Source organism: Gavialis gangeticus, unplaced genomic scaffold (assembly GCF_001723915.1).
Source record: "Gavialis gangeticus isolate Ggan-Ray unplaced genomic scaffold, GavGan_comp1, whole genome shotgun sequence".
Taxonomy (NCBI): domain Eukaryota; kingdom Metazoa; phylum Chordata; order Crocodylia; family Gavialidae; genus Gavialis; species Gavialis gangeticus.
Genome location: NW_017728992.1, coordinates 67,542,360 through 67,564,854, shown reverse-complemented (window position 1 = coordinate 67,564,854; position 22,495 = coordinate 67,542,360). Strand labels below are relative to the sequence as shown.

At 47.3% G+C, this 22,495-nt stretch overlaps 1 protein-coding gene across 1 annotated transcript in view; it reads left to right on the top strand.

Annotated features, from left to right (window-relative positions):
* KCNG2 (potassium voltage-gated channel modifier subfamily G member 2) overlaps nt 1-22,429 on the top strand; it is a 39,837-nt gene extending 17,408 nt beyond the window's left edge. The window contains exon 3 of the mRNA XM_019524028.1: nt 20,333-22,429. Coding sequence (XP_019379573.1) covers nt 20,333-21,142 — 810 coding nt within the window. The 3' untranslated portion in view covers nt 21,143-22,429. The remainder of the gene's footprint in view (nt 1-20,332) is intronic.
* The last annotated feature ends 66 nt before the right edge of the window (nt 22,430-22,495 follow it).

The following is a 22,495-nucleotide window of genomic DNA, read 5'->3' as shown; positions in this document are numbered from 1 at the left end:
GCATGAGGGAAACCCATCTTGTCCCAGAACTGTACATCTTGGCTGGTGGCAGCTGTGAAGTGCATCCTGCCTTAGCACCAATTTCTCAGTGGTGTCAGGAGACAGGTGATTAAAGCAGGAGCATCTGAAAAGGGAGGACATCCCTTTCCACGTTCCAAAGCATAACTGCCGTGTTTCTCTTGGGTAATTCCTTTCAGCTAAAAGTGTTAGTTCTTTGTGTTGACATTCCCCACTGAAAGTAATCAAACTGCACATAAACGCCCTTGGCATGAACTCAGCCGCACTGTGGTCCTATTTTGTTGTGATTTACGTGCTGTAGCTCTGCAAAGCAGCTACTTGTGGGAAATAATCCCTGTCTATTTTCTCAGTTCCTGCCATGTTTGTGTGAAGCAGATGTTCAGTAAATTCCAAGTGTTGCCACTTTAGATTTTTGGGACAAGATCTCAGAGCAGAATCTTTCTTGTTCTCTTTGCATCTGCACTTAAACACACTAGATGACAGTTACAGGCTAGCATTGGGCACAAATTGGATAAGCTGATTTGCAGGTCAGCTGAGCTCAAGTTCTTCTCGCCACATTGCTGCTGTTCAGGACCCAGCATCTCCTCAGAAATATACAGGAAAGAATTAAAGGGCATCTTGACAACTCCAGTCTCAGTATTGCTGACTGTGGTGCTGCCATTCAGATGCAGAAAAAAGAGCTGGGTTTTCAGTTTTTAGGACAGCCTGGACACCTCTACTTGTTCATTAATGCACCATAATTACAGTGCATTAAGTTTAGTACCTGCAGTAGTAGCTACTAAATGTGCTGTAATCAGCGCTACTGCGCATTAGCACAGTTTTTGCCAGCCACACTAACGCTAAGTTGAATTAGTCCAATGGGCATTAAGTGTCTTGTCTAGACATGCCCATTATTGGTTTGTTTTTAATTGGTTCAGTCTAAATTAGACCAAAACCTAAACTTTTGCAATGTCATACAAATCGGAAATCCCAAGAAAATTCCATATCCAAAGTACCAGTGCATATTTTCCAAAGAGTATGATGTTTCCAGCTGCTCCAAAAAAATTGACATTCAGTCCAGCTTTGCTCTTGCTAATAGCAGCTGTATAACAGACAAGACTGAGCAGCTGCTTGGGATCCCAGGGTCTGTGGCTCCACTTACAGTCAAGGCTTTTAGGGTCCCAGCTGCACTGGCATGGCTTGGAGTCAGGGAGCCTAATATTCCCCAGCCCAACCCTAGAACAGATCTACCTAGTGAGGTTGCTGAAGAGGCAGGGCTCTGGAAGCACTGGGTACCCCCAGTCCTGCAGCACTTCTGAGCCTGGATCTTATTCATATGGCCACCACCAGTTGTCTTTCTAGTTAAAAGTAAAGAGACTCTAGGGCTGGAAGAGACCTCCAAGGTCACCAATTCCAGTTCCCTGCAACTGCCTCAAATAGTCCTTTTCATAAACTAATCAAGCTCCATTAACAAAAAAGGTGTCCTGGAATTTTGCTGCAGCTCCTCTTAATGGGAAGGCTTTTCTGAAACCTCACTCCTCTGTTGCTTAGAAACCTTCTCCAGTTTGCAGCCCAAACTCATTCTTGCCTAATTTCTACTCATTCATTCTTACGCTGATGTTGTCCTTCAGCTTAAATAGTTGTTTTCCTTCCCTGGCATTTAGCCCCGGCCCCAGATGTACTATGGAGAGCAGTCATATCTCCTCCTGATCTTTGTTATATAAGGTTAAATAAGCCAAGCTCTTTTCGTCTCTGCCTGTATCCAGCATATATGACAGCTTTTCCTTGCCGCTCATCCTAGTTGCCTTTCTCTGTTCTTGGGCTCTAGTTTGAGACAAACTTCGGTGGGCTGTTAGAGCCGCCCTCCTGACAGAGGTGGCAGCCACCCTAGAAGGCTACCTCCAGGCCCCCCAGGCCCTCCCTGCCGCGGGCGACGTCTTCCCGCCACTGCCAGTCATTCCAGCAGTGACCAGTGAGCTGGCTGACCAGCCCAACACACTACTGAGGCTCCCCGTGCCCCCCAGAAGCAACATGGGCTGTCCCTTTGGCACACTGCCCCAGCGGGGACTCTACGCATAGGTGGTGCGCACCTGGCATGCCCAGGTGCTGGCTGGCCGCCCCAACACCATGTGGCAGCATCACCTGGCATTGCCCAGGACCCCAGCATGGTGCACACTGTACAAGGCACCCACCGCCAAGAAGACTAGTGACCTCCAGTGGAGATTGGTGAATGGTACCCTGGCCACTGGCACCTTTGTGTGCCACCTGGACCCGGGAGCCTTGGCAGCCTGCCCCTTCTGCCCAGGGGTGCTGGGAGGGAACATTTTCTATGCCTTTCTCAACTTCCCCCCCCGGCTGCAGCCGCTCTTTGCCGCTCTCGGGGCACTGCTTCGGACCCTGGGCCGGGACTTTTCAGAGGACACATACATCTGTTCTTTCCTGTACTGAGTGGCTGAGCGGGGCGCGGTCAGCCTAGCCAACTTCCTGGTGGGCCAGGCCAAGGTGGCCACCCCGAAGAGCTGCCAAAACCAGCTCGCTGGGACCGGGATGGGCGACGCCCTGCAGCTCTTCTGCCTGCTGGTGCAGGCTTGCCTCTCACTTGAGTTCGAGCATGTGGTCCTCCGGCAGATGGTGCCCACCTTTGAGGAATGCTGGGCCATCGAGGGTGCACTGTGCCAAGTCAAGGGGGGACGCCTGCTCCTTGCACTGTGACGCCACCACCTGATTGGGGTATGGGGGCGGGTCCAGTGAGCCAAGACCTCGGGCTTTGTCCATGCAGGCTGACTCCTGATGTCCTGAAGCCCCCCTGGGCGTCCCTGCTGGCAGAACTGTATATATGTATATTTTTCTTTGTCCCCTGTTTTTTTTATTCTTGTCCAGAGTGTGCAGGCAGGCCATGAGCCCAGGTCTTGTCCTTGAGGCCCAGACCTTCTGGCCAACCTGTATATAGTCTTTACTGCTCCCCACTTGTCACCCTCCCTGGAATAAACGATTCTAAAAGTCTTTCCCATGAGTGATTCTTGCTTCTGTACTGTATTGGGTCTTGCCAAAGAACTGATTCAAGAGACATGTCCAGATGGGTGTGGACATTTGTTTCCCCAAGGACAAGTAGCAGCAGCACATCTTGTACCACTGCTGCTTGTCCCTGGGGAACACTCATTCCACTTACTCTCTGGCATGTGGCAGGTTACCCTGGGTGGGGTAGGGGAGGCTGGGGCAACTGTGCTGGCCCCAGCAGCCTTACCTGCAGTCCTGGGGATTTCCTAGGGCTGCAGCCATGACAGGAAGCCTGGCTGGCGGCCAGAGCATGGCTCCAGCTGGCCAGGTTCCAGTTTTGAGTGCACTGCAGCCACATGCACTGCCCCACTTCTTTTCAGTGTGGGTTTTTTCGATACCAGGATTTCCCAGGGTCAGACCACCTCCCCCCTCCCCATGCTGCAAGATAGCAGCATGGAGAATTCCTGCATGTGTGGTGTGTGGCCCTGCAGATGGGTCTGTGGCACCACATACTGCACGTCCATGCTTGTCTGGATGCAGCCAAGTAGTACAGGATGAGTTTAAAAAAAATTAAAAATGAATTAACCCAAAACTTAATGAATGGGGTTCTAACCCTGAAGCCAAAACCTGAAACAGAATCATAGAAAAGTAGGGTTGGAAGGGACCTCCAGAGATCATCAAGTCTAAAACCCTGCTCAAGGCAGCATCATCCTTATCCAAACTGTCCCATACAACTCCTTGTCTAACCTGTTTCTAAAAACTACACAGTGGCCATGTCTACACGTGCATATTTACTGCTTAGTAATCAAAATTATTGCACAGTACCCAAAAATTACTGTGTAGTACAGACGGTGTCTACATATGCACACCCATACTGAGCAGTAAATATGGCAACTTACATCAAACCTGGGCATAAATTTAAAATCTGCATGATGTGTAGTATCACATTTATGCCCAATTAGTACTGTGCAGTAAGCTTGTGTGTGTGGACTGACTTTGGAGTCAGTCCATGCACACAGCGTTACTGCGATTTAATGCCTGCACGTGTAGACGCCGGCATAAACACACACTTACTGTGGAGTAAGTTTAATACATAGTAAATGCACATGTAGACACGCTCACTTATCCCTATCATACAACTACAAGGCACATTGCACAAAGACACCAAAAGCAACCTAATACACTGAAGATAAAGCAACAGGACAAAGGCTGTTAGTATCCCATTGCTGCAAGGGTTGCTAAAATGCACTCATGGGGGGCATCCAGAAAAACACGGATGTGTGGTATGTGGTGCCACAGACAGCACCTGCAGCCCCCACACCACACATGCAGCATGGGGCGGGGGGGTTGATTTTGGCATCAAAAAGCCCATGCCAAAAAAAGCAGGGCCACACATGTGGGTGCAGTGTGCACCACCCAAAACTGAAGCCTGGTCAGCTGGAGCCATACTCTGGCTGGCGGCCAGGCTTCCTGCTGCTGGAGCACCATGGCTTCAGGTCTCAAAAGCCCCCAGGTAAGGCTGGTGGAGCCCGCACAGTTGCTGGCCCCAACCTCCCCTACCTCATCCAGGGTAACCTGCCATGCAGCAGGAGTTCCCTAGAGGCAAGTAGCAGCAGCACAAGGCATGCTGCTGCTACTTATCCCTGGGGAAATGCACATTCTCACTTATCTGGATGCACCCATGAGACTCAAGGAAGAGAGCCATGGCCTCCACTACAGAGGAGGGCAAAGACCCTTGGAGTCCAACCTGCCCTTGAGGGAAAATTCTTTCCTGATCCCAGATGCAGGAATTGGTCTGACCCTGAACAGAGAGGTAAGATCCTTTAACAAGAAACCTCTGGGTTCTAATCATTGGCACACCCCAGTCGAAAACCCCAACCTTGACAGCAGCTGACACCCAGTGCTTCAGAGAAAAATGACAAAACGCTAGTGCCTGTAGCATCAAGACAGGACAAAATTCTTTCCTGGCCCCACATGGCAACCAGCAAAGCCCAGAAATATGGGAGAAACCAAAAACTCTCCATTCTGCTCTGCAACCTGGGGACAGTAAGCATAACTTCACATCTGGTCCCCTAACTGGACAGCCAGAACTCTTTCTGTACCTCAGTGAAGGAGTTTTTCCTGATGTCCAGCTTAAACCTGCTTTGCTGACATCTGAGGAGCTGACTAAACGCACATGCTTCCCAAAACCCAAACATTTCAAATGTAGCTAGGTAGGAATACCACCTAGCCACAGTCTGGTCCTACAAAAAGCAGTGAGAAGGCAATCAGGCTTTAACAAGCCACCCTGACAAAATGTTCGTGCCACAACATTAAAGCACAACTCCAATCCATGCTCTCCCGCTGCCCCCTCACCACACAAGGGGGTGATACTGTTGATCTGGGGTTTACTTCCCTGTCATTGCCTATGTTCACAGCTGTAACCGTAGGGATCCAGAGGTTTTTAAAAAACTTTAAATGTCTGCATCTCAGGATGAGGTACTGTGCCGTTCCTGAGAGGCTTCTTAAGGCAATGATCACTGGGGGAGATGTGTTTCTGTATTTCCTGGTTTTTAATGTTTGTGTTCAGTATTTTTGTTGTGTGCATTTCCTGTTCCTTCAAGATGGATCTCAGTTTTTGGCAGCTCCCTTCTACAAGGCAATTTTATGCTATTGACTACAGCATTTGCCTAATGTGTGGAAGAGGAGGCAAGTGAATCCCGATCTCCCAGAGCCTGGGCGTGTGTCCTAGCTGTGGACCTGTCATATAGAAGAAAGGCACTGCTACCACCTCTGCAGACTTTGAAAGGACTGTGTAGGCACCTACCTAATGCAGAGGGTTCAGGCCTCTGAATCCTGAGATAATTGTGTAGGGAACCTAGATACTATCCCAGGCCTGTGGACTCTGCTTCAGGGACCAGGCACCTACATTTTAGGTGCTGCAGTATTCACTGTTGCAATACAGGTTCCCTACAGCCCAGCCCTGAAGGCAATCTTGGTGGCACGTGAGGTGGAAGTTGAAGACCTAAATCCAAAGGAACATTTCACAAACCAGCACCTAACTGTTGAGGCACCTGAGAGGCCACAGTCTCCTAACCTTCTTGGTGAAAATGAAAGTGCTAACCCTGCATATTCCCAGAACTTCCACCACCTAAGTCAGGCAAGCATTAGGTACCAACCTACTTAAGGTCATTTAAGAGTCATAAAGGAGGCTTCTCTGCCTCCGTGTCCCTGGAAGGGCTCAATCCAGAAGGCATGCTTAAATCAGGCCGAACACGCATGGGCAGCATTGAGATTACAACTACATGGAACACCCGTTGTCACTTTCATTTCAAGACTTGACCCAAGGAGGAGGTGGTCATAGGTACCTTTTACCTAATTCATAGAAAAACAGGTCTGGAAAAAGGGCCTTTGGAGTTCATGTTGTCCAGCCCTTGATCAAGGCAGGAACACCCTAGCTTAAGCTGTCCTAGACAAATGTTTGTCTAATCTGAATGTAGACACTTCCAGTGACAGAGCTTTCATAACCTTTCTCTCTCTAAGTAATTTGTTCTAGCACAAACCACCCTTACTGAGTTAGAAAGTTCTTCTTAATGTCCAACTTTGATTTCTCTCATTGGAATTTAACCCCATTACTTCTTGTTCTATGTGCACCCATCTCCTCTTTTAGACATTTGTCAAATTTATAGTAACCAACCCCAACTGCTGAGGCAAGTATTGGGGAATTCTGGAAGCATGGGTCTTGATTCTAGAAGTGCTGATTCTTTACGTTGCTTCTTTACCCTCTTTGCCACTGCCATCCTCTGAATGCCATCCCGTTGCAGAGGAAGTGTGAGATATACAGGCACTTAGTTCATGTACAGGCACCTAGTTACCTCAGGTGCCTGTACAGGAACGCACGGAGACTGGGAAACAAGCAGGAAGAATTGGAAGTCCTTGCACAGTCCCAGAACTATGATGTGATTACAATAATAGAGACCTGATGGGATAGCTTGCATGGCTGGAGCACTGTCATGGATGGTTACAAACTATTCAAGAAGGACAGGAAAGGAAAAAGAGGAGTGGCACTTTATGTAAAAAGGCCATATGCTCAGAGCTCTACTATGAAACTGGAGATAGCCCTCTTTAGAGTCTCTGGGTTAGGGTCAGAGGGGAAAGCAACAAGGGCGATGTCGCGGTAGGGGTCTGCTATAGACCGTCAGACCAAGAGGATGAGGTAGGTGAGGCTTTCTTCAAACAGCTGGTGGAAGTTTCCCAATCATAGGCCCTGGTTCTGATGGAGGACTTCAATCACCTTGATACCTGCTGGGAGAGCAATACAGCAGTGCACAGGCAATCCAGGACATTTTTGGAGAGTACTGGGGACAATTTCCTGGTGCAAGTGCTGGGGTGGCCAACTAGGGGCCATGCTCTTCTTGACTTGCTGCTCACAAACAGGGAAGAATTGCTGGGGAATATAGCAGTAGATGACAACTTGGGCGGCAATGACCATAAGATGATTGAGTTCAGGATCCTGAGGAAAGGAAGGAGCGAGAGCAGCAGAATAAGAACCCTGGACGTCACAAAAGCAGTCTTTGGCTCGCTCAGGGAACTCATGGGCAGGATCTCTTGGGAAGCCAGACTGAGGGGGGGAGGCGTCCAGGAGAGTTGGCTGTACTTCAAAGAAGCCTTAGTGAGAGTGCAGGAACAAACCGTCCCAATGTGCAGGAAGAATAACAAATATAGCAGAAGATCAGCTTGGTTTGGCAGGGAACTCTAACTCACAAAAAGGAAGCTTATAAGAAGTGGAAACTTAGACCAATAAATAGGAAGGAGTTTAAGAGCACTGCTTGGGCATGCAGAGATGAAGTTGGGAAGGCCAAAACACAATTGGAATTACAGTTTGCAAGGTCTGTGAAGTGTAACAAAAAGGGTTTCTATAAGTATGTTGGTAGCAAAAGGAGGAGCAGGGAAAGTGCAGGTCCCTTACTGAACGGGGGAGGCAAACTTGTGATAGAGGATGCTGAAAAGGCTGAAGTACTCAATGCCTTCTTCATCTAAGTCTTCACAGGCAAGGCCAGCTCCCAGACTGCTGCACCTGGCAGCACAGTTTGAGGAGGAGGTGAGCAGCCAACAGTGGTAAAAGAACAGGTTAGGGACTATTTAGAAAAGCTGGACATATACAAGCCCATGGTGTTGGATGGGATGCACCCAAGGGTACTTAGGGAGTTGGCTGATGAAATTGCAGAGCCACTGGCCATCATCTTTGAAAACTCATGGCAATCAGGAGAGGTCCCAGATGATTGGAAAAGGGCAAATATAGAGCCCATATTTAAGAAAGGGAAAAAGGAGGATCCAGGGAACTACAGACCTCACCTCAGTCCCTGGAAAAATCATGGAGCAGATCCTGAAGGAATCCATTTCTAAGCACTTGGAGGAAAAGAAGGTGATTAGGAACAGTCAGCATGGATTCACCAAGGGTGAGTCATGCCTGACGAACCTGATTGCTTTCTACAATGAGGTGACTGGCTGTATGGATGCAGGGAGATCAGTGGATGTGATATACCTTGATTTTAGCTAGGCTTTTGATACAGCATCCTCACAGGCATAGAATATTGGCAGCAGGATCGAGAAAAGCTAGGGCTTCCTTTCTCCCACAGGAGCAATAGAAACCACTTCTTTTTGCTTGTTATTCTGTGGGCCCATGGATCTTGCATTCCTTGTTGCCCACTGACTCAGCTTCAGCAGGAGGAATGGAAAGTGGCCCCAAAGTTAACCATGTCCCTGGCCATCTCTTGGCAGGTACAAGATGGGGATTTGAGGCTCAGCAGAGCCGAGAACCTAGGCCCCCGCAGGCCATGCCAAGTTGCTCTAACCATTAGGCATACTGGGCAAAAAGTTGGGTGGTACCTTCACCCCTGTCAGGTACCTTCCCAGGGGCTGTTCTGGCTCCTGAATGGATGGCTTCTATGCAGCCATGGGTCAGAGGCCCACGTCCCTCCCCACCCATAGCCTGTCCCTTTATTTTGTAGACGCCCCCTTGGCAAGTGGATACACATCCTGGATTCCCCTTTGAAGGCACCCATGTTTCCTCAGTCTCTGCCTAGGGATCCTGGACAGCTAACTGTGTGAGCCCCCAAGGTTTGGAATAGACTGCCACCAGAGGTGGTTCAAGCACCCACTTTGAATGCCTTCAAGACACATTTGGATGCTTATCTTGCTGAGATCCTATGATGCCTGTTGAATTCCTGCCCATGGGGCAGGGGGCTGGACTCGATGATCCTCTGGGGTCCCTTCCAGCCCAAATGTCTATGAAATCTATGAAACTCCATCATTTTAGTGCACCACACCTGCACTTTTGATATTGCAATATTTAAATAGGGGTGCCTACCAGGTTGAGTTGGATTTGCCCCTGCAAATTTTCCTTTTCGGGGCCTAGTGGCACCCCCATAGCTGCAGGATAAGAGCCTCAGTTCTGTTTACAGAGCATAGGGGGAATTAGGTGCCTAAGAACTGCATCCACCAGCTTCACCTTATCAATCGAGGAATCAGTAGGAACCATTAGAACCAACCCCCTTTCCAAGCCTTAAGCACCTCATTTCAGCTGAAGGAGGGAACTGAATTTAGGTTTCCCACATCCAGAATACGTGCTTTAACCCTTGAGCTAACTGGATAGAAGGGGAAGGGGAAAGGGGTGCTGCAGCTTCACCTTCAGCTTCTCTGCCAGATGTATTTTGTTTGGAGCCTGACCCATGCAGTTTGCTCTGAGACTATCCACTGGGTCAAGACCTGTAGACAAGCGAGGCTGAGGAACAGCTGGTTTGTGAATCCTTAATGGAGCCCAGGTGTGAGATGGTCACTGCATGGTTCACCAATGACTAGCTTGATCTGGAAACCTCAAAATAGAGTAACAACTGGAGGGGAAAAACAAGGCACTGATAGAATCCTGGTGTCTCCAAGGCCAGGTGGCATTTGAGCAGGATTCTGGAGGATCTAAATTGTGGACTTCAGCACTGAACCACTGCTTACATCCCTTTATGCATGGAGCTGTAGGTCCCTAACTTGGTTTTAAAGAAGGTCATTAGGCAGAAGGCCACCTAAGGGTTGGGCATTGCAATACTGAGCAGAGCAACAGCTTAATTACTTTTGAAAAGCTGGACCTCTGTGGTCTGGCACACAATTAGCACTCTGCTGGATCTCTGCTTTAAAAAAAAAAAGTCCTGATGTAGAAGGGACTCTTCAAAGAGGCCCTTACTCTCTTCTAGGCCTTTATTTAGCATTGCACTCTGGCTGTGTGTTTGAATTTTAGAGCACTTTGAACTTTTAAGGCATGTCATTTGCCAAAGGGAGCTGTATCTCAGGAATCTCTTGATCATATCAACCCCTGATTTGCACAAATTTGCATACAAATTTCCAAGGCATTTTTTACACTAATTGTTATTTTTAGAGTGCTTTGAAAATTTACTCTAAAACTGAAATACAATGGCAGCCTTTATGCATGTCTCACTGCTTCTGGTGTTGGACATAGCAGGCCTTTATAAAACCAAAGATGAGGGCCTGATAACCCAAGCATTATTGGGGGGGGTGGAGCTATGTGCTGGGAAGCTGCAAGAAAGGTCACGGAGGCTAGGGACAGACATTCAAAAAGCCTGAGCCTGAACTGATTTGATTTTTGCGGGTTAGTCTAACCTGCAAAACTTGAACCAATTTGGAAGTGAATAGACATTCCCTTTTCATTCTAGAAATGTAGGCACATGCCTGCAGTGACTCTAGCTAAAAGCCGGGGAGTGCTAAAGCAGCCTTCCCTTCCTTTTCTCAGAGCTGAGCAGGACATTCTTATTATTCTTCCCCTGCCCCCCCACAGCAGCCCAACAGGAAATGTTTATCACCCCTACCTCAGTGTTTATCAAACCATTAAGAAAACAAAGCCTCTCTCCATTAACTAATGGAGCTCTTCTTAAATAGCTTTTCCAAGGAAAGACATTAAGCTACCAGTTGATTAGCTCCAGAAAACTGTCTGTCTTTGTCATCTCCAGGATCCTGGTTTTGTCTGATTAAAAATTGCAAATTCTCTGATTTAAAATGGCAAATTCTCTGATTAAAAACCCAAAATCCATAATAAAAATTAAACCCCCCACAGCGCTGCTGGTGCCCCGCACTTCCCCCCCGCACAGCCTCAGCAGCCTTCCTGATGACCCTCACAACAGACCCACAGACACACAGGCACAGACATGCAGACACAAAGGCACATACAGACACTGAGACTCACCTCAGCAGGTATGTGTGTGTGTGGGGGGAAGGGTAGGTGCTGGGGCGGCAGATCAAGAAGTGGGCACAGTGCCCACTCCCAGGAGCAGGGGCAGGAGGTGAGGGCAGGGGTGCCACTCTGTGGGCCACACACGCACCAGCTGGCCTGATGGGGTTCGCACACAGAGGTTGCCACCGCAACTCTGCCACTGCACCCTGCACTGCCATCCCATGGCCACCCACACGGCTTTGTGGGCAAGTGGCGCAGGGCACGGCAGTGGCAGTGCAGTGGCAACCACCGTGTGCAGGCCAGATATATGCCACCCACCCAGGGGATGGAAAGAGGGCCTTGCATGCAGTGGCTGCCACTGCACCACTGCTTATGCCCCGCACCTGGCTCCACGGCTCCACAGTGGTACGGGGTGGTGGCGGCTGCATGCTGGCTGGGGGGGCAGGCGGGGCTTTGCAGGCAAGCACTACCACCATGGAGCCATGCCCTTTGCCCCTGGATCCTAGAGGTAAGTGGGGTTAGGGGCTGTGGGGCAGGGCTAGGGAAGGTGGTTGGGGGCTGAGGAAGTGGAGGGTGCTGCCAGCCCCAGGCGGCACACTGCAGCAGGAGCAGGGCCAGGGGGTGAGGGCAGGGGTGCAGGGCCAGGGGGTGAGGGCAAAAGTGCCCTTCTGCGGGGGGCTTTGCAGGCAAGCAATGCAGGGCACAGTGTGGTGGTGACCGCCACGTGCGGGCCACACACATGCTACCTGGCCGGCTGCCCAGGGGAGGAGCTCTGTGGCTGGCTCTGCAGCAGCGGCGAGGGCTGGTAGCTGTGGGGGGAACCTTGCACAAGGCAGCCACTACTGGTTACCTGTGGGGCCATGCCAGCAGTGACAGCCGCTGTGTACAAAATCTCCCTGTGCTGCTGCAGAGCCATACCTGGAGCTGTGTGGCCTGCAGCAGTGTGGTGGCAGCCAGGCAGCATGTGGCCATCCCCACCACCATCTCAGGTTGCCACCACACTGCTGCTGTCAGCCTGCATGGCCCCACAGGTAAGCAGCAGCGGCCGCTGTGTGCAAGTGGCGATGGCTGCTGCGTACAAAACCTCCCTGCACCACCGCTGCTGCTGTGGAGCCAGGCCTGGAGCTGTGTGCCCCTGTGGCCACCGCACAGTGCAGGATGATGGTGGGGATGTCTGCGTGCTGCCCGGCCACCATCGCACTGCTGCCAGCCACACAGCTCCAGGCATGGCTTCACAGAGGTGCGGGGAGGTTTTGTACGCAGTGGCCATCACTGCTGACATGGTCCCACAGGTAAGCATCAGCAGCTGCCTTGTGCGAGCCCCCCCCTGCTCCCCCAGCCATCATCCCTCACTGCTGTTATAGAGCTGGCCACAGAGCTGTGCAGCCAACCACATGTGAGCCTCCCCCTCCCATGGGAAGCTGGCCAGGCAGCATGTGTGCAGCCCACACATGGCGGGTACCACCACACCATGCCCCATATCGCTTGCCCGCAAAGTGCCCTGCAGAGGGGCACCCCTGCTCTCACCCCATGGCCCTACACCTGGCTGCAGTGTCCCACGTGGGGCTAGCAGCACCCCCCCACTCCCTCAGCAGCCACCTTCCCCAGCTCTTCCCTACAGCTCCCAACCCCACTTACCTCTAGGATCCAGGGGCGAAGGATGAGTCTGAGCCTGAGCCCAGCCTGGGCTGACTCAGAGGCTCAGGTTCTGCCCTTCCCCCTTTCCCTCCCCCTCCAGGTAGGGCTGGGAGTTTCCTGCCCTTTCTGCAATCAGTTCTTGCAGGCTGAAGCTCTTTGCAAAAGCAGAGAATCCGCAGATTTCTCTCCTAAAAAGGGAAATCTGCATTTTCTCCAATTAAAAAAAAAATGGAAATCCATGGTTTTCTCCATTTTTCTGTGGGAAATGGAAAACCTGGATCACAGCACAGACCATAGCCAGCATGTGGTCTGCTGGCTAATGCTGAGGTGTCTGTATAAGGCAGAGGGGCAGGGGGAACAATCCCTGCTTAGCAGAGAGAAGCCAGGCCTGCAAATCTCTGGTGGAGCTCTGGCCAGGGCATGGAGGGGAGGGGCCAGCCCTGCAGAGAGCATGCCGGGATGCTGGAGGAGTCTGATTTATCTTAAAGCAGCAAGAAGTCTGTGACAGACATCATATAAACTGGTTTGACCCACATCAGTTAGGTCTGATAGTACATTCAACCAGGTTTATCTCAAACTGGTTTCAGCCATTTTCAAACTGGTTTATGTGCACTGAACATCTGTTCTGTTACAGGTTTAAACCAGTTTCTGATCATGTGTAATGTCTGTCCCTAGCCTGAGAGAGATTCTGTGAGTTTCACTGCTCCTTTTTTCCACAGTCATCTGTACCGAGGAAGTGATCATTTCCCATCCCAATAGCAAGTGTAGAACGGCAAGCCTGGTGTGCCAGACCCTGATTGCCTGTTGCCAGTTATGGGCACACTTCCAATAAAGTCCCAGCAAAGTTGTGATTACCTTAATGGGCAGCAGGGTCAAAGTAAAGGACAGAAACACTTGGTCCTTGTCACACACAAAAGCAGTCAAAGCGAAGATGATATAGCAGTTTGGGAGGTAATGCCATCCTCTGCTTGTTGATGGCTTTATAAATTAAGACAGTTACTTTGAATTCATGGCATGGACCTTGGCAGAGAGATTTAATGAAGAAGTTAGAAGTAGCAAAATCACATAGTCTTTGTGCAGTATTTCCAGCAATATTTAACGGTGAGTGCCTGCAGCCCATCTCAGCTTTAATCCCAGACATAGTGAAGTAGAAAAATCAAGCCTGGAGCTCATGGATAAGTGGATCACTTAATGAAGTAGTGTATCTAAAGATAGAATGAGACCCTGGTGTGACTGACAATATCACTCCTGCACTTAGCAAGGGGAGCATATTCACAGCCCACAATTCCTTACTGTGAGAGCTGCTTGGGAATTTTCCAACAAAGTGCAGTGTTTTTGGTTTGGTTTTATCACGACTTTCTAGTGAGGGAGATGGAGACTGGTGGCCTGGGATAGGGTGGTCCAGCTACGTGTTCCACTGTCTGATTCAGTCCAGGGACCTTAACATCAGTCTCCTAAGTGAGTCTTTTGACAACCAGGCTGTTAGTTATTTTGAGATGAACGCCTTAGCCATTGGGCTATAGAGTTTCTGGCAGTGGACTAATTTATTTTCTGCTCCCTCTAGTCTGCTTAAATCAGCATGCTTAAGTTGTCCTATTGAATTTAATGGGACTACTTTAGCACTGCAACTCTTGCCATTTTTTCAAGGGTCTCATAATACTGGTACTTGGTATTAGTTGCAAGTCTACTGGTTATGCAAGAAAATCAACATTAATTTCTTTAAAGGACATTTCAAGCCCTATTGATGCAGAGAAAAGCTGAAAACCTGGGTCTGAAGCTTCAAGAGACAGTGGCTCATAAACATTTTTTATCTCATTAACTTAGGCAGTTGAGCACTTTTCAAGATATAGCTTTTGGCTTTAGGACCCAACTCCTTCTTCTTCAAGAGTAAATGCTACTCAGTGGGTGTATCTACACATATTGTTAATGTGACGCAGTAAATGCCAGTGCAGTTCACACTGGAGTTTATTGTCCCCCGGATGCAGCATTTACACATGCGCCGGGAACTGCGGCACATTGAGCTGCTGTGGTTCAGCCCTGGCTGGCAGGGGGCCTGGAGGGTCAGCCTGCCAGCCTGAAGCTGCTCTGGCCCTGCTCGACATGCTGCAGAGGGCCTAGCTGGGGCACAAGGGTGCTCCAGTGTGTCTCTAGGTGGCAGGCAGCCTCTACACTGTAGCACCTTCATGCCCCAGCCAGCTCCAGTTACCGTCTACATGTGCATTGCAGCAGAGTAAATAACTCCATTGTAGGATAGTACTTGTACTGGGCAGAGTTAATTACAGATTCAGAGAAGTTCAGGACTGGAAGGGACCTCGTGAGATCATCGGGTCCAGCTCCCCCTGTTCTGGGCAGGAAAGACTGCTGGGGTCAAATAACCCCAGCAAGGTATGCCTCCAGTGTCCTGTTGAAGATCTCCAGGATAGGTGCCTGCACCATCCCCACTGGGAGTCTGTTCCAGAGTCTGGTCACACAAACCGTGAAGAATTAGTTTACTCCAGCCTAATAGTCCCACATGTATATACGATAATGCTTTACTGTGGAGCTAATTAGTCAACTTTACAGTAAAGCACATGTGTAGATGCCCCCAGTAGGAGGAAGAAGTTGGCATTTAGGTCTTTGGAAGCACTAAGCGGCCATGGGCCACACACCTCTCCACTTAAAGTAACAAGGGAACTGTGGTAGTCAATGGATACTCAGGTTTTCAGACATCTTAAAAGCTGAGAAATAGGCAGACATGGTAAGGGCCTGTGAGAATCCAAAAGTTATTTATGGACTTTCCAGGAGACTGAAAAGTGATGGGCAAGAAATTAGATAGCAGAGACTAGAACATTGATAAAGTTTTGATAAAGTGCAGGAAAGTAGTAACAGAAGAAATCCTGCTAGAAGATGGACAGATAGACAGACACACACACCATTAAAGATACCTCCAATTTCTACAGGAAACATACAGAGCAATGAAAAAGTCAGGTTTGTACTCCGTTGATACAAACTTTTTGTTTTGTAATTTTCTCAGTAGTTTCCTTGGCAAACAATGAGCTTCACTGTAAGAGATACTGCAGTTGGCTTTTTGACAGCAGAACTCTATAAATCTTGAGGAAAGGTACTCACTTTAATTTGGCTGCATGAAATAGAATTTGCTCACTGAAATGCTCTTTATTTTCTTTCTCCAAGTGTCCCGAATTGACATTAAATACAGAGCCTAAGAATTTGTGTGCAACTGCAGGTATTTCCCCATATAAGAAAAATTACTAAAGGAAATTTTATTAAACATGTGTGCGTTTAATATATATTCTTAGGAGAAAAAAACTTGTTTCTAATTATACCTTTTTAGTAATAAAGTTCTTAAAATGTTTATTGCAACACATGACCACACATAGAAAGGAGGGTTAAGCTTTGAATTTTAGTAAGGTGAGACTGCTCCTCTTTAGTGCTTTAACAGCAACAAATCCCTGATGACAGTGGCAAACTATAATCAAGGCAAAAACATTAAAATAATGTCTGTAAAAGCTAAACAACAAATGGAGTAGTAGTAAATTTTATATCTAATTCAACTGGCAGCACAGATGTGAAATTGTAAACAAGAAAACATATCAGATGAAAAACCAGAAATTCTACAGAGTAGTTATTCATGTAGCTAACTTGGCTATTTTGCAGATACAAGAAGTGATCTGTAGTATTTATTTGCAGTGTTAGTGTCATGAATCACTGCAGCTTGATATGCTTTCAAGAATATTGGGATCTTTTGTTCAGAAAGATATGACTATTCTGTTAGCACTTTCCTTTCCTCTTGTTCCTTTTTTCATGTTAAGAATATAAAATTAAAAACCCCATATGAAATGTTGTGCCATGAAGCTAAGTTGTTGGGTAACCATCTGACAACATCAGAAACAAATAAAAGTCTGGGGTTTTCTTTACAAAAAAGAACCCCCCCACAGTAAGCAGAATCAGCCATCTAAAAAAAGGAGCAAAGTTGAGCATGATGCAGATTTTTGCTAGCGTGTGAAACTCAGTGCATATTACTGTAAGTGAGATCTCTCTGTTACTAAAAGGGGTGGCCAGTCCACATAGAGTCAATGAACAATAAATAAATAAATAAAGAGAGAGATCTCTAATTGGCTGGCACACACATTGGTATGTTCTGTAAGGGCCTGAATCCAATCCTATTCCAAAGCCCACTGAAGTTAATAGGCATCTTGCCACTAAGGTGCTGTCTCATTTGGAGTGCAGTGGGTTAGTAATGATGTTGAGGACTCTGGTCACTGAATCATTATCTGTGATTATATGGAGGAGCTTTGGTTTGTTTTTGAGATAGGCTGGGCATGTAGCTAGTGGCTCTGTCCCTCTGCAAGGCCATTGATAGCATCTGATTAAGTAGGTTGTCATATATGAAACCGTATGCCTTTATGAATGAGCTGGTCTCTAGGTGCCACCCTGCTCTGCCTGTAACAGTGATGTGACTCTGTGGGGAGTGGTCCCCTGTAGACTAGCTCTGTTGGTGCTCTGTGGCATAAGAGAAATTATTCTCTTCCCCCATGCCATACACTTGTGCAAAAGCAGTTTGCTGTAGCTCTGCAAAGTTTGGAAAAGATTTAATCCATAAGGGTTATATTTATTGAGCTGCTACAGAGTAGGTTCTACTCTGATACAGCTTCATTCTTTTCAGTTAACCCCTGTCACTGCTAATGAAGGTGATGCACACATCTTCAGACTCAGAGTTCAGGCTCTGCAAAATCAAGAACGCTGCCCTCCAGATATCTCTCTTGAGCCTATATGTTAGTCCTTGTTGATTTGAGTAATCCCAGGATTGGGTGCTTTGCAATGCTATCAATTTAGAACCCAGAAATGTCAGTTTTTATTAGACTATTGCTCTGGGTTCCTAATTGCACATTCAGATTACTACACAGATGTGTACATAGATATTTTTGTGCATGCAGCCACCCCAGTTACACATACATTGTTGTAATTGCTCAAATATTGGTGATGCATAATTGGATCCTGTTTTTAATGTGCAGAACTTTACCCTGCTGCCTTAAGAATGTGGCCCTCAGAGAATTGTGGGAGGAGGTAGGTCAAACTCTGTGCACCTCCCCAGTGACTACAGTTAAAAAAAAGGCTGAGCTCTATCTAGCTTTTGTGCATGTAGCATTCCCTTCAAAAATATCTTGCTTATAAGACAAAATAATTTGCATTCATCTCCATAACAGCACATATTACCACTCATGATTTAGTAGCAGTGACTAGTATGAGAACCTTTTCATAATCAGTCTTTGTTCCTGTACAGTGTGGTGAATTGCTGTAGCTAGGGGTGGTGCACTCGGGTATTTGAGAGTCTCCAGGTAAAGACTCTATGAACAAACAGAAAGAGAACAAAGTAGCCTTACTTCGCAGAGAGAGAAACTGGCCATTGATTTCCCTTCTTGCCAGTCCATGCTGATTTGTTCTGTTCACATCCATTCTTCAACAACATGACTGCAAAAAAGAGTCAGTCTAGTGCAGTAATACCAGGATTATAAATCAACCACAGCTATTGCCTTCAGAAGCCAAAGTCAGTATACAATCTCTGATGAGCCCTAGGCTACACTGCTGTTTGTGTTTGCCTGCTTGATTATTTTGTTGTGATGGGGAGATCGAGGACTGAACAGATTTTTTTTTAATAGACCCTTTGTGCAGTGGGTGAGTTAGGTGTTGTATACTGCTCTGCAGAGTTAGCAACTGGAGCATAAGGTGTTTTCAGAGCATGGTTTATTTACTGTAGACAGCCAGGTTCATTGATGCAGGGCGCCTGCTCCCCTACTCCCTACCTGGGAGATCCCAGCAGCCACCTTTGGCTGAGCTGGAGATGGAGAGAATCTCTTACAGGCAATGGCTAAGAGCATGTAATTGCCAGAGGACAGACAAAGAGCAAAAAGGATGCTAAAGTCATCATCACTTTTCAGTTGCTTGATTCAGAAGCAAGGCTTAGATTTGTCATCCCCAAGAATGCAAATATCAAACTTCTATAGGAAATAGATGCAAAACAAAACAACAACGAAAAATTGTCACAGGGGAACATTGTTTTGAATTAAAATCTTCTTTATGTTTGCAATTAAAAATACTGAACACAGTTGATAAAATTCCACTGTCCTGAGCAGAGTCCATTGAACTCAATAGCAGTCTTCCAGTGATCTTGGCACAGGCTCAGATGAAACTAAGTCTGTGAAATTATAGGAAAGCAGCTTTCTCCTTAGTAAAGGATTGACCAGAATCTTGTACAGAAAAAAGCCCTAAACACAGTATTTTTTGTCACAAACATCACAGCTATAATAAACATGTATATCTACTCAATAACTAGTTTCACAGGAGGAAGATAAAAGACAGGTCTTTCTGATCTTTGTATCTATCAGTTCATCTGCATTCTCTCTACTGAAACAAAATTGTTCTTTTCTGTATATGACCTGAGGAAGAATGTTTTGCATTTGACATGTCTAACTTTATCCCAACTACATAGTTTGTCCAATAAAAAATATTACCCAAAGACATCCTTGCCTATTGCATAATTTCTGGACCATCACAGCAACATAACTCGTACACTACCTTAGACATTAAGAGGCATTTCAGTAGAATAAATTGTTCCTCTCTATAGTTCACTGATAAGTTGTATGACCCCTGTGCACCTGATAATTTATATCTTATACCGATTGAATTTGGTATCCTTGGAAACAAAAAGCTATAAAGACAAGTTTTAGCTATATTTTATACTGCTTAATGTTACCTGAAGATTAATTTCAAAGTTTCAAGGAATGGTCTAGATATCAGCAGCCAGATGTAGTCAAAACTTAATAGATACTAGTAAACAAAAACAGGAAAATGTGGGAGGGAGTCACTATTTGGCGATACAGGAATGAGACAGTGACCTTAGGGTTAAAGTAGTCCTTACTCCAACAGGAGTTTGTGCTTTGTGTTTTGATTTTTTTGGAAATAGTCATGTCTATAAAGAATTTAAATAGTAAATGATTGTTTAGCATGTTATCCCCCATCCAAATGACAGAGTGCACATTATTATAAATGTACTTTAAATCTGTTATCACAAGTTACAGGCCAGAGGTATAAGCAGGCTATTGATCTGAGAAAACAGTCATTTATTAAAAAACTCCAGATTCTTTTTTAACACTTTATGAAAGGTATTAAGGTTTTGGTGAAGTGGGATTTGTCATTCTTTCAGCAGCCCTGTGCTTTGGATGGAGTGCCATACCGAGCTCACTGCAAGACTACTCTGGTGTTGTGACAGGTCAATGAGGCAGAGTTCCTTCCCAACATCAGTTACTCTGTTTTTTAATGGCCCACCTTAGGTACTTTCTGCTGTGATCACTAGCTACAAAGAAAAGGGAATCTGGATCCATCTTACACACAAGCTGAAGTTTCTATTTCATTTTTCTTTGTTGATGCTCTGACTAAATCTTTCCTCTCATTCTTTTCTGTTTCCTCCTCCCCTTTCCCCCGACCTAGGGTGAATGTTCCCAGAAGTGCTACGACATCTTTGTGCTGGAGACCGTTTGCGTGGCCTGGTTCTCCTTCGAGTTCCTCCTGCGCTCTATTCAGGCAGAAAGCAAATGCGCCTTCTTGAAGACTCCCCTCAACATCATCGACATCCTGGCCATCTTGCCCTTCTACATCTCTCTCATCGTAGATGTGGTCTCCACCAAGAACAGCAGCAAGCCTGGCAGTGGGGCTGGAAACAAGTACTTGGAACGCGTGGGCCTAGTTCTGCGCTTCTTGAGGGCCTTGCGCATCCTTTACGTCATGAGGCTGGCACGGCACTCGCTGGGCCTGCAGACGCTGGGCCTCACCGTGCGCCGATGCACCCGGGAATTCGGACTCCTGCTCCTCTTCCTTTGTGTTGCCATGGCACTCTTTTCTCCGTTGGTTTATTTGGCCGAAAGAGAACTGGGAGCCAAGCAGGAGTTCACTAGTGTTCCTACCAGCTACTGGTGGGCTGTGATTTCTATGACGACTGTTGGCTATGGAGACATGGTGCCTCGTAGCATCCCAGGACAGGTGGTAGCCCTAAGCAGTATCCTGAGTGGGATTTTGCTGATGGCTTTTCCAGTCACTTCTATATTTCACACTTTTTCTCGTTCCTACACGGAGCTAAAGGAGCAGCAGCAGCGAGCTGCAAGCAGACTGTCGTACCAGCAGGAAGAAAGCCTCAAATTCCAAAATGGTGATAGTTCTCAGGAAGTGGAGACCTCATCCCCACCAGAGGTTGAAGAGGGGCCTCCACCAACACTGAAGCAGGGCCCCAAAAGGAGCTATTGAGTGCCAACAACTAAAGACTTAAAAACAGCCGCACTGAAGTAGTGGACAGGAGAGGCGTTCAGCTCTGAAACAAAAACCTATGGAACTGTGTCGATCAGGGTGTACAGTGAGGGCTGGGTGGTCCACGCTGAGTGGGCCTTTGTCCTACAGAGCTCTCTGCAGTGTCCATTCAAATGATAATGAGTAGTCTGCTCCATCTTTAGTAAAAAGCCACTTCTATTAAGCAACCGATTTTTTTGTCAGCCCCGAGAAGCAGTCGCTCAAGGTGGAGAACCACTGGATCCAATAACAAGAAAAAAAATATACTGAAAAACTGAGAATTCCCCACAAGGGCCCAGTTCAGGGAGAAGCTAGGATACCCTTTACTGTTCGTTAGCTTTCTGGTGACAACAATGGAGCCGTGTGGAAGCTGAAGAAACAGGCTGGACTTTGTGCCTGGGCATTCCCCCAAGCCTTTGTTTCCTATGCACAATGGATTCATTCTGTACAACACCTCCATGGGGTAGATGCCAAAAGTTTAAAGGGGGTAAGAAGTAGAGTGGCAGGGGGTAGGGTTAAGGGAGGGGAAGGATCCTGTCTGGGCCATCAGAATGGCAAATGTATCCTTGTTCTCTTATTCTGTAATAGAGTTTTTTTATTGCTTTGTTTTCTTATCAGGAACCACAGTCTGGGCTGCTCTCCGACAGGTCTGCCTTGTGCTTTAGCTCTCTATACATTGTTTAGTAAACCTGCATCTTCAGCACTTTGTATCCTTGCCCTGATGACAGGTGTATACATGGACAGCCTTGCTATCAGTGGTGTTGAATGTCACCTTGCTTTCCTTTGTTCCTCTGAATGTAACAAACATCAGACAAATGTTTTCACTTTCTCTTTGTTGTTCCACCGTCCTCTCACTCCTCATGTTTTAAAGACTGTTTAATATTGCAACAGAACTCAAAGGCACCAGCCCAGGAAGCAGAGGGTCAGGGTGGAGGTGGGAAAGCAGTAGTAGCTGCGGGGACTTCATACCTGGTGCTGTGTCTTGACTGTAGCTGTGCACAAAAGGATTGATCTAAAGGCACTGAAGGCACTAGGAGTCTTTCCATAAACTTCAGTGGACCCTCAATCAAGCCTCAAAAACAAGAGTTATTACACCCTATGCAACAGCAACCAATCCTTTTTTGGCAACCTGCCCAAAGTTAAGTCAATCCAAAATGCTGAGAGAATGCCTCTCTGATGTAGTCAGCCACTGCCCTCACCCAGGGTTGCTGAATCTTGTCATCTCTGAGATGTAGGAGCAGTGGTAAATTTGGCAGCACCTACTCCCCCCCCCCCCCCTCCCAAATCCCGGCCCCCCCCCCCCCCCCCCCCACA